Source organism: Gobio gobio (assembly GCF_949357685.1).
Source record: "Gobio gobio genome assembly, chromosome: 4".
Classification (NCBI taxonomy): Eukaryota; Metazoa; Chordata; class Actinopteri; order Cypriniformes; family Gobionidae; genus Gobio; species Gobio gobio.
The window spans coordinates 54550358-54563297 of NC_137100.1; the positions used below are offsets into that span (position 1 = coordinate 54550358).

The window sequence follows — 12940 nt, forward strand, 5'->3', positions numbered from 1 at the left end:
TAAATATTTAATCTTTTCAGAAAACTGAAAAATACTTTCTAATAGGCATGTGCCGGTATCAAATTTTCATGTTGCGATTAATTGCTGAAGCTTTTATCACGGTATACGGTATTATCACGATATTGAAATAAGTTGCAAAAAAAGTGTTGTCATACTATAACAGGTTAAATCACTTTCTTATAACAAAAGAACCAAACATTTAAATACAATAAAGCAATACACAAAAATTTATAAAGTAAACAAATATTTAAAACAGATTAAAGTGCAAAAGAATTATAAAGAACAATAGGTATGCTGAAATGTACATTTACCTAAGATTAATACAAGCTTTAGAAGTATTTTTCATTGTCACTAATGTTAAATACTGGAGCCTTGTAGAGTGTGTGATTGAACAACAGTCAGAACACATTCAAACAATATCTAGGGCATGTAATTTAGTCCAGATTAAAATATAAAATGCAAGTCTTTAAGTATTATGAATTAGGTTATGTGATTACTGGGGAAACAGCTGCATTTCTGCTGTTCCGTCAGCGCCCTCTGCTGTCGAAGAATGAATGTGCACTTCAGCGTCTCCTCATTCCACCATGTGCTCGGCTCATGCACGGTCTATTTACATCAGTGCGCGTTCCTCTTTGACGTGTTTTTCATTTTAAACGGTTGATGGGTAAAGTATTCTTAAAATTCATTCTAAAAATCGGAATAATTCGTAATAAATAATTATTCACAGTATTTTGAAGTGCCCACGATAACAATATTGTGCATGTTCATTATTGCGGTATATTGTATTACCGTTTACCGGCACATGCCTACTTTCTAAGTATGACCATGGGTGCGCACACTAAGGTACCGCCTTCTTCTAGTTAGCTATCAACTGATAAGTGTTCAAAAAATGCTTGGAAATCATTGAACTTCATGTGACCCTACAAGAGTGATTACTGATAGGCTGTCTGCAAAGAAAAAAAAAACGGCTACATAGAAACGACTTTCGATTTCGAGGACCTTAATAGAAATTTGGTGGAGTGAAAAGTACAATATTTGTCTTTCAAATGTCAGTGAAGTTGAAGTCATAAGTTTCCAGAAAAAAAAGAATACTCAAGTAAAGTACAGATATTTAAAAGTGTACTTCAGTACAGTACTCAAGTAAATGTACTTCATTACCGTCCACCTCTGCACAAATGCATCTATAAATTAGTGTATACAAAGGTTATTAGATATCCAGACATTTTTGTAATTTCCACAAATCATTGCAAGAAATCATGTGCAACAGTAAGATGATTCTGTGGAATGAAGCAAAGACACATTGATGATGAGAATGAGAATTTCCTCATATAAATACCCTAAAGAAGTCAAAACTGTCAAAAGAGTTCCTTGTTTTCTTTTTCTTCTAATTTATTTCATTTCTTAACTTTCTCCATTTCCCTCTTTGCTTAGTTGTACATCAACAATCTTGACAAAACACTTAGTGTAGTCTTTGTCGGAAAAGGTAATACACAAAAATGCACCGGCAATTTCAGTGTTTCTGGTGCAGGGTTCAAATCTGTGACAAGAAACACTTTGTAAGCTTCTCACAAAGATTTGGCAACACACATATAGAACTGTACATCAAAAATATTTTGCCTCTAGATCTCCGTGTGTAAACAACCACATCAAGTTGTTCAGTCAATAATTTATCTGTTAAAGAGTCATTAACGCTTGAGATTTAACAGGAATTCAGTCCTCAGTTAATGTTGCTTACCACGAGTTTCGTCATTCATGGTTGAGGAGACACTTAAAGGCATTGAAAGTCGTTTTCAATAGCCACATCAGGTCAAAAAAGGGTAAAAAAACTGACAATGTCAGATCACAGCATATTCACAAAGGCTCGCGGAGTCAGATGTTCCATCAAAGACAGGCGGCCAATCCATGTTCTTAAAGTTCTTAAAATAGATGGACTGAATCATCGGAAAAGCAAGGTGAGTGTCCTGTCTCTTGTTGTTTCTAGGCAGGGATTCACGCACACACACGCACACATTCTGATGGATTTCCAATATCAGTCAAGCCTCATAGTGACAACTGCCCACAAGCCCTTATTTTTCCTCCTCTAAAGACTCTGTTGCCAGATATGTACAGAACATCTGCTTTAAGGTGGCCGCATACGTCTTCAGAACACTCACAGGTGGAGAGAAATCAATATGATTTCAGCTTAATGCAGATAAATGAAGCAGCCGCTTTAACGAACGACTGGCTAAAAACAAACTAAGGAAGCAAGTGTGAAGATTTAGGCTACACTTTTGTGTCACATTGCAGAATCTATTGTGATGATGAGAAAATTAACAGCTTTGAGAAGATAACAGCCAAGAGTATCCCTATAATCACATCCCGTTGCTTTATGACAGCAAAAAATCCGCTGATTGCTGTGAATTCATAGACAGAAATAGCAAACGTACTGTTGCTAATGCATAGAAAGATATTTTAGGATATCACTATTTTAGTGCAAACTTTCAGGTCATTTTGACTAACTTTTCCCATTGAAAGTGTCCCATTTTACCTGAATTCATTTAAAATTTCAAAAAAATTAAATATACACCCTGATCCTTGAGAGATGAAGCCAAAAAATGAACCATATTAATAATGACATTATAATCCACTGTCCTATGACCATAAATCAATACTAGATTTATGTAGATTAAAATATATACATTAACGCTCAAAATTTTTCAAAATAAGTCTTTTATGCTCACCAAGGCTACATTTATTTGATTAAAAGTACTGTAATAACAGTAATATTTTGAAATATTACAATATATATAACTGTTTTTTAATACATTTTTAAATGTATTCTTGTGATGTCAAAGCTGAATTTTCAGCATCATTACTCCAGTCTTTAGTGTCACATGATCCTTCAGGAATCATTCTGATATGCTGATTTGCTGCTCAAAAATTTTTTCCTTATTATTATCAATGTTGAAAACAGTTGTGCTGCCTAATATTTTTGTGGAAACCGTGATACATTAATTTTTTTTAGGAGTACAGCGTCTATTTGAAATAGTAAAAAAAAAAGTCATTTGGAATTTGGAATTTCTATCGCTTTTTATCAATTTAATTTCCATGCTGAATAAAAGTATGAATTTCTTTTAAAAATCAGAAAATAAATAAAAAAACTGAATTATGAGTATATAAAATAAAATGTATACATGTATTTTATATTTTTTAGGTTTAAATTATTTATATTTGATAATAAATTCAACCAAATCAGTCTTTTTTACACATATTTACTCAGATTTGTACCCTGTTTTGTCTGAAGCGCCAGTGCTGAATTATGAAGTATTTTCATAGGTCTAATAAGTGAAATCCGACTTAATCCGGGATACCTTCTTGTCTCCTGGGGGGTGAAATAGGAAAAACACAACTACTGACCAAAACAATGCCTTAATGGAACTGGAATATGAGTGTTCCGAAGACGTGTGAGGCTGGGATTCTGTTTTTTGTTCACTCTTTAACTATAAAAAACAATAAGTGGATGTAGCAATGCACATTGTTCGGCTTTGTGTGTAAACCAAAATTGGGCCAGACTACATCCTTTATCACTATACTTTAAAACTTCAGTGCTTCATGCACACCTACAGCCGACAGTCGGCGGTTTATATTCCTGTACCTGCAACGGAGCAAATCCCTGTAAGTGGAGCGCAGGTCCCGGTTAAAGAAAGCGTAAATGAAGGGGTTCATTAGTGAGTTGGCATATCCAAACCATAGTAGCGTCCTCTCCAGCCATATTGGTATGCAACTACACTTGACCCCACATATAAAGGGTCTCGCTGTAGATAGAATAAAAAACGGCAGCCAACAAATACCAAAAACGCCAACTATCACGCCCAATGTCGTAGCTGCCTTTTGCTCTCGCTTAAAAATGGAGATATTCTGTCGTTCACGGCTGAGAAAACGAGAAAAAGCAGCGCACTCCTCAGCTACGCCAGCTGTGTGTTGAGGCTTTAGGCCTTGCATCCTCAGGGCTTCGCTGGCAACGGTCTCCAGGCGATCCCGACGGGGGAAGTCGGTAAAACGATGTTTGGCGCCGCTTTTTCTGGCGGCTTTGAAGATCTTGTAGTACATGAAGAGCATGACGATCATGGGGATGTAGAAGGCCACGGCAGTGGAGTAGATAGTGTAGCTAAAGTCCTGGCTGATTAGGCAAACACCAGCCGTGTTAACGTTCTTCGCCCAGCCGCAAAATGGCGGCAGTGTGATAGAGGCCGACACAAGCCACACACCAAAAATCATCTTCGCCATCAATTGGCCATTTTGACGGGCAGGGTAGGTCAAAGGGCGGGTGATGCCAAGATACCTGTGATAAAAAAAAACATACAGTTATAAGACATTATGATGAGATTGTCACTATGAAGTCAAAATTGACTGTTCTTGTTTTTTTATGGAATACGGCAGTATTTAATATTATAAAGGATTTGCCTATGCATCTTTTTTTTTTTTTATTAATGTGCCCTTGTAAGCTTTAATCAAAATAACTTCCCCTCTCTTGCAGTGATATCTCTTCTATGCTGATGTGTTTATTGCCGCGAAGGTGGGACAACCTTTCACTCACATGAGATCACAGCAATAGCAAACCACCATCCAAGAACCCAATCAATTTCATATATACAAAATCAAGTCCCACCCTAAATTTTTTTCTTGTTTGAAAAGCCATTTCACTTGGATATACGTCACAAGTGTAACAGGTACAGAAAGTTTCCTGTTAAATGCATATATTGTTTATTAGAATTCACCCAAAATTGTTCGTTTACATACACCTGATATGACTGCCTAATTGAAATGTGAGTGCTTTCCCCTTTAATTGTGGTGATGACATCATGACTCAATATCATTTCCTGTTCTTTCCCTTCCTCTTCCTCTTTGCATTGGTGATGCACTGGAGAGGTGAGGTTATTTTTGGGCTCTTGTTACCTAGTTACCCTTTAATCATATTTTAGTTCTAGTTACCCTTTAATCATATTTAATCTTTATATTAATTGTTGCTTTTATGTCTATGTTTTCACTCCAATTTATGTATATAATATTATTTTACTTATCTGTGTGGTTATTTTTGTCATTCTACTCTTTTGGAGTTATTTTTGTCTTATAAGTTGAAATGAAGCACATGGTGACAGGTGTACATAATATTCATTTTAGGAAACGAGGGTGACTCTCATTCACAAAGAGGCTGCTTTTATTAGTTCTTTATCAGGAATAAAAGATCAGCGAAACTGCAAAATGCTGTCCTGTTCTGCCTAACACACGAAACACATTGCAGACAACAGACTAGTTACACAATCATAAACTATAAAAAAAAGACGGACAGCGTGTCTCCGCTTCCGTCTACTGTAGACAAATGAAGCCAAAATATCTCAGTAACGGTCATTGCCAATTATGACGTTAGCGCAGTTGCGATCCTGAGGTGGGGCTGTGACATCAAGGCCCTGCCCAAACTCCCACTCCCACACACTCAATTGCAAGCACAGCTGTCAATCATGACGTTACACCCCGTTTTTTATAACTAAAACCAAACTTACTGGGAAAACAAATACTTGAACATATGTACAGTATGAGTGATGAGAACACATCACAGAAACCATCTTTGGGAAAAAAATATTTGAAATTGAATGGGATTTTTTAGGTGGCTCGTGTCCCATTAGATTATTAAAACATATACTGCAGCAAGCCACCAGGGGGCGATCAAAATGCTTTCCCTTCACTTTTCAGGACTTGTTCGGCAAACTTGGTCACAAAAGGGAAGAAGAGACTAATAAATTATTCTTGCCAACTTCAAATATGTTAAAAGCTGAAGTGTGATTTCTGCATACTAGTTTTGGCAAATGAAACGGCAAAATAAAGGCCATCATTTACTCACACACAACATTTTTCCATGAAACTCAAAAAGATGTTTGGCCAAATTCTTTTGAGCTATATTCCAATTCTTCAAAACGATAATATTTTCCTTCACAGCTCTCAAACCTCATTCACGTTTGCATGTATATTCAATATGCCGCATCCAGATACCACGCCATGTTTGACGTCAATACTGCCAAATTACATTGATTCATCTGTGTCTTGCCAGTGATTGTGATTCAATGAATTTGAATATGTGCATATTCAGATCATACTAACGAGACAGTCAGAGGGAAAGATTTTTAGTTACTAACAACTTAAATTTCATTGAACTGCACAAGACTTGGAATAAAGTGCATGAGTCATTGTTCATTTTCATTTTCTCTTTTTGTGTTTCCCAGAAGAAAGAAAGTTATGCGGGTTTGGAACGACATGAGGGTGAGCAAATGACAACTTTCATGTTTGGGTGAACTATACCTTTAAGATGAAATAGAAGAAAGTAGTGTGTATAAATTACAATTGTAACTTCTTTACCAAAATCATTGTGTACTCGCCTCAAGCTCATTTCCTAGAATTCTGCTTAATATGTGGTACTTTACAAGATGATTGAGAGGCGAGACATCCAGCATTCTAAAAAAAAAGAAGTTCACATCAGGGGCATACTAAAGCACGACGAAAGCCTGGTGGTGCAAATTGCATTTGTATGAGCAGCTCTTGTCTGGACCAATCAGCACCCAATCAAGTTGAGAAGGATCGCAGAATTTCAGATAAATGCATGAACAAGAAAAATATTAATTCTATTATTGCCACTTCTGCTGCTAAGGAAATTGACCTTGATAGTGCCATTGTGTCTGTTGTGGCTAAATCGCAAGTTAGAAAAACATTTAAAGAGCAGCAGATTACAGCCCTTGAAGGTTTGATGAAGGATTCTCATTGCCATGACCCCTGCCCCCAGGAGACACGTGCTTTCCATAAAGATCTAAATTGAATCTCTGTGCAGTTTTCACTCTTAAAGGGGTCGTACTGAACTCATGAATCACAACAAAGCCGGTGAGTTTAGAATGGCTCTGCACAGTTAGTATAAGAGCAGGTATGAATGATATTAACTTCCCCTCCCTCTTGCAGTGACATCTCTTCTCTGATGACGTGTTTACTAGCGCAAGGGCGGGACAACCTGTCACTCAAATGACATCACAGCAACAGCACACCGCAACCATCCAATCAATTGCTGATAGACAAAATCAAGTCCAGCCTTATATTATTTCTTGTTCGAGAAGCCACTTCACTCGAATAAACGTCACAATGGGAAGAAAAGACTATCACAACTTCCATTTCATGCCGACTTTAAAGTCGCAAGGTTGATGTTTTGCCCCATTCCAGTGTTTCCTGCACAGCTTTTCTGAATCTACCCCAACGCTGCTGAATCCCCACTGTAAAATAATTCATATTTTAGAGTTTGTTTGCAGAGTAATTTTTTCTGTAGTAAAAAATTACTCATATGAATGAGCCAAAAAATTTTAAGCCGTGTTTCCACTGCAGGAACCTGGGACTTTGGGGTGGTACTCTGTGTGTTTCGACCGCAGGAACCAGGGTCTAAATGAAGTTCCGGGTAAAAAAAATCCCCCTCAAAACAGCCCTGCTCACGTGGTAGTACTTTTTTCAAAGTTCAGGGACTTTCGGAGGTGGGACTTGGGCGCTGAACATGCTGATTGGTTGAGCTCACCCAGCATTTTATTTCAACCTAAAAGTCAGTTGTGGTGTAAGAGTTGTTTGCTATTCAAATCAACAATGAAGTTTAAAGGTCCCATGGCATGAAATTTTCATTTTATGAGGTTTTTCAACATTAATATGAGTTCCCCTAGCCTGAATATTGTCCCCAAGTGGATAGAAATGTTGATCGGTGTAAAACCGAGTTGTGGCTGTCTTTCTCTGCCTTTGAGAAAATGACAGGCCAGACTAGCCAATCCTGAAGTCTCCTGGTTTGACGTCCAAGCAGGCACGGTTTCCTCCCTTTCCTCCGCCCAGAGAATCTGGCACGCCCATGCAAACGCTCGTCGAGAGATCATTGCATCATTGCTTGTGAACGAGTGAACGCTGGCAGTTTCTCAGTGTTTGGATGTACAAATGAAAACAGAAGTCTTTTTTCAGTTCCTTCTGATCTGTGATCAGTGATTTCTGATTTGTAGCTAATTATTTATTATTCGTGCACACAATGCGGCTTCTCTCTCTCCAGACAGAACGGTGTTTTCGTGTTTTATATCTTGTGAGTCAGTGTTTTTGTACGTCCTCGTCGCGTCTATCGGTTCTAAAATGTGCATACAGTCATGAGTTTCTGCTCAACATCAGCAGAGATAAACCTCACACACGCCGAAGCTCGGCCTTCAACATCCCCGACCCACAGTACTGCATCTGGCCCACAGCGGAGGCACCAAACGCGGCGTGAGATTAAGCAGAAGGGGGGTAAGCTTGAGCATATCCGGGCTAGCCAGCCTAGCCCCACAATAAACTGGATTACATCCGATTACTGCTGTTGTGTCTTTGTTTGCGCTGTGTACTCAACGCGCGTCACTGACGCTTTTATTTTATTTTAAAAATAATGCTATTATCAACACTTACTTTTAACTCGTTCATCTCGACAGCTGTAATGGTACTTTGCATGTGTTACAAAGTTGGTAGAATAATGATGAAGAGACGGACTCGGTGTGACTGTTTATTCAGAACTCTCAGATACAAACACAATAAACTCGCGCTGACTGACAGCGCTCTCATAACTCAGTAGTTACTATAAATAACTTTGTTAGCAATCGCTGAGCTCAGTCTCTGATACATTAGTGATGTCCGGTTCGCGAACGATCTTTCTTTTGAACCAGTTCTTTTTAGTGAACCGAATCAGTTCACCAAATCGGACTGAATCGTTCTAAACGGTTCGCGTCTCCAGTCAGCGCTGATCCATAATTTACTAAAGTTACTAACTTTCTGACATGAGTGACAGTCCCTCCGACTAGAAATAGACTAATAACCTAAAGTATATGCTGTAACTAAAACAGTTCAGACATGCTGAGAACTGATGTGAAGTGAACTCAGGTCCATCCGTCTCCCTGGCAGACTCGTGCCTGCTCGTGCCTCGATAAACCACGCCCCCTCCGCTCATATAAAATGCAAAGATGTCAGCCAATCACAACAGTGGGTGTTTTTACTGAAGTCTCACAGCAGACACGCCTCTTGAAGCAGGGCATTCAGCCACAGGGCAAACAGCAGTATAGAAAAATGCCTTTTATTTCTAAATTATGACATTTTATGATGTAAAAGTCATACTAACAATATAAGTACAGCTCAGGAAACATTATAAAATAATAGAAAAATGCCATGCCATGGGACCTTTAAAAAATATGTCCGATGGACCGACGACAAGGTTCAGGCTTTATTAAAGGGATAGTTCACCCAAAAATGAAAATTCTGTCATCATTTACTCACCCTCAAGTTGTTCCAAACCTGTATGAGTTTCTTTATTCTGCTGAACACAAAAGATGATATTTAGAAGAATGTTTGTAACAAAGCAGAGAGAGCAACCATTGACTACAACAGTATTTTTTCCCCCTACTATGGTAGTCAATGGTTGCTCTATCTGCTTGGTTGAGACTGCTGACTTTAATGTGTTCATTAGCGTGCCCGTCTCCCATGCCAGAGACAAAGGTTTGAATCCCGCTCGGAGCGGGTCAAGCAGGACCAGTTACATAAAGAAGATGTTGTTAAGTACATGTCCAACACTGATATAAAATTCCTGAAGCGCTAAATCTTATATGTAGTGACAACTCACCCATACAGATCTAAATCTCCATGGTACCATCTCTGGCTCAGACACCATCAGCTGCATCAAGTAAATGATTATAACGTCCCTTTAAGCAGCTTAGCAGTCAAACACCCATTGGTTTATGACTCCCAGGGCAACATAGAGGCCTGCAGGTCATGTAAATAACATGGCCATTATTTATGTAATAACACTGAGAGCACAAGAGATTCTAAGGCTAGAATAATTTTAATCATAATTCTAGGTCATATGGAAAATGCAGTCTGAACTTTCCATGTAATGCTTTGAACAACATGAACAATTTTTCACTTCAAAATGAAAAACAAAAAGGTCTAATGAGACACCTTATGAGTTCCTTTGAAGGTGCAAATGCAGTAAGACTAGAAGTCGTTCAGGGTACACTAATCATACAGATTTCATGTGACTGTATAATTTGTCAACAGACCCATTGATTTATTGACGTGTTATATACAGTATGGCAGTTCTCAAATCTTGGACTTTATGTTGTTATCATGGCCTGACGGTTTATATAAGACAACATTCTTCATGCATGGAAAAGGGAATCTGAACTCTTCCACTTAGCATCAAAACTTTTTCTGCTTGCATTGTTTTAAATTGCCTCCATGACTTTTTAAAAGCATCTAAATGTCAGTTTAATATAGTAACCATGGGAGCAACTTGAGTGAAAGTACACTAAAAATAGCTATTATAGATGTTTTTTCTCATGACGGGTCAACATTGTATATTTCAGATGTTTATGAGTGAGGAGTGAGAGGGATTCTATGAGCTTCTAGAAAATTCCTGGCTCTTCTTTTCTATCTCTCATTAGCTCTATTACTCTCAAGATTTTGTTTGTCTTGGGGGACCCATTCTGTGGTCTTTGATGTACATTAAAGGCAGGGTTAATGGAGAGGATGTTTTACTTCCAATATGTTGTAGATGAGCGGAGGAGACTTGATCTCTATTTGAATGTTTTCCAAGTACTGCTATGACTCATTTTTAAAAGTGTCATTCGTGTTTTTGTGTCTGGGATGAGAGACAGTGGAGAAAAAATTAAAGTGAAGTACTGCTTTTAGACGACCTAAGCTCAATTGAAAACCAATAGAAAAACATATCTGAGGTTTTGATTTTGCTATATATTATAATAATATTGTCAGATTAATACCATAACCAAGTTTAGAGTTTTGTTCTGGCCTCACATTTAAAATATTAAAAAATATATAAAAAGTACTTTCCTCATATTTTGATGGATTCATTGAACTTAGGGTCATTGAATAGGGTCGTTTAAAAACAAATATCCCCTCCAGACATCACCTTTGGCCACTGTACTGTATATGAGTTAACAACACACATGCATGTATATATTTAATTAAAACGTGTTATATTTACAGTGAGGAAAATAAGTATTTGAACACCCTGCTATTTTGCAAGTTCTCCCACTTAGAAATCATGGATTCTCTATTGGGTTTAGGTCTGGAGACTGGCTAGGCCACACCAGAACCTTGATATGCTTCTTACAGAGCCACTCCTTGGTTATCCTGGCTGTGTGCTTCGGGTCATTGTCATGTTGGAAGACCCAGCCTCGACCCATCTTCAATGCTCTAACTGAGGGAAGGAGGTTGTTCCCCAAAATCTCGTAAAACATGGCCCCGGTCATCCTCTCCTTAATACAGTGCAGTCACCCTGTCCCATGTGCAGAAAAACACCCCCAAAGCATGATGCTACCACCCCCATGCTTCACAGTAGGGACGGTGTTCTTGGGATGGTACTCATCATTCTTCTTCCTCCAAACACGTTTAGTGGAATTATGACCAAAAAGTTCTATTTTGGTCTCATCTGACCACATGACTTTCTCCCATGACTCCTCTGGATCATCCAAATGGTCATTGGCAAACTTAAGACGGGCCTGGACATGTGCTGGTTTAAGTAGGGGAACCTTCCGTGCCATGCATGATTTCAAACCATGACGTCTTAGTGTATTACCAACAGTAACCTTGGAAACGGTGGTCCCAGCTCTTTTCAGGTCATTGACCAGCTCCTCCCGTGTAGTTCTGGGCTGATTTCTCACCTTTCTTAGGATCATTGAGACCCCACGAGGTGAGATCTTGCATGGAGCCCCAGTCCGAGGGAGATTGACAGTCATGTTTAGCTTCTTCCATTTTCTAATGATTGCTCCAACAGTGGACCTTTTTTCACCAAGCTGCTTGGCAATTTCCCCGTAGCCCTTTCCAGCCTTGTGGAGGTGTACAATTTTGTCTCTAGTGTCTTTGGACAGCTCTTTGGTCTTGGCCATGTTAGTAGTTGGATTCTTACTGATTGTATGGGGTGGACAGGTGTCTTTATGCAGCTAACGACCTCAAACAGGTGCATCTAATTTAGGATAATAAATGGAGTGGAGGTGGACATTTTAAAGGCAGACTAACAGGTCTTTGAGGGTCAGAATTCTAGCTGATAGACAGGTGTTCAAATACATATTTGCAGCTGTATCATACAAATAAATAGTTCAAAAATCATACATTGTGAATTCGGGATTTTTTTTTTTTGATTATGTCTCTCACAGTGGACATGCACCTACGATGACAATTTCAGACCCCTCCATGATTTCTAAGTGGGAGAACTTGCAAAATAGCAGGGTGTTCAAATACTTATTTCCCTCACTGTATATATAAAATATTATATATAATATAAATATATACAGTGTCTTAAATATATACATGAATAATTAAATACAGTACACAAATATATTATGTAAACAAACTTTTATTTTGGATGCGATCGTGATTAGTCGATTTGACAGCACTATATATATATATATATATATATATATATACATATATATATATATATATATATATATATATATATATATATATATATATATATATATATATATATATATATATATATATATATATATATATATATATATATATATATATGCAATCATTATTCATAGTTCATACTCGTAGCTGGAGGGTGCCATAGGAAGTCCACACGTGAGACTCAGAGAAGTCATAAAATATATGACATTCCAAGAATTCAATATATGGACATCAAGCTATCGAAACGGTTTGACCAATGAAACATGATGACAATAAACATGCAAATAAATATATGGTTCTCGGGTATCTTGGGTATTTTCATAATAATAAAGTATATTTATAGGCTAATGCAATGCTAATTTACATAGCCTATCACTGTTTAGAATACTATAAAGTAATATAATTACTGCTACTATGCTACTACTTCTATGATATGAAGCCATGTCAGATCACA

General features: G+C 37.8%; 1 protein-coding gene across 1 annotated transcript in view; it reads right to left on the reverse strand.

Moving 5' to 3' along the window:
- Positions 1–1384: 1384 nt before the first annotated feature.
- Positions 1385–12940, reverse strand: part of htr7c (5-hydroxytryptamine (serotonin) receptor 7c) — a 60167-nt gene continuing 48611 nt past the window's right edge. Inside the window, exon 2 of the mRNA XM_079814968.1 lies at positions 1385–4321. Within this exon, the coding sequence (XP_079671094.1) occupies positions 3574–4321 (748 nt within the window). The 3' untranslated portion in view covers positions 1385–3573. The remainder of the gene's footprint in view (positions 4322–12940) is intronic.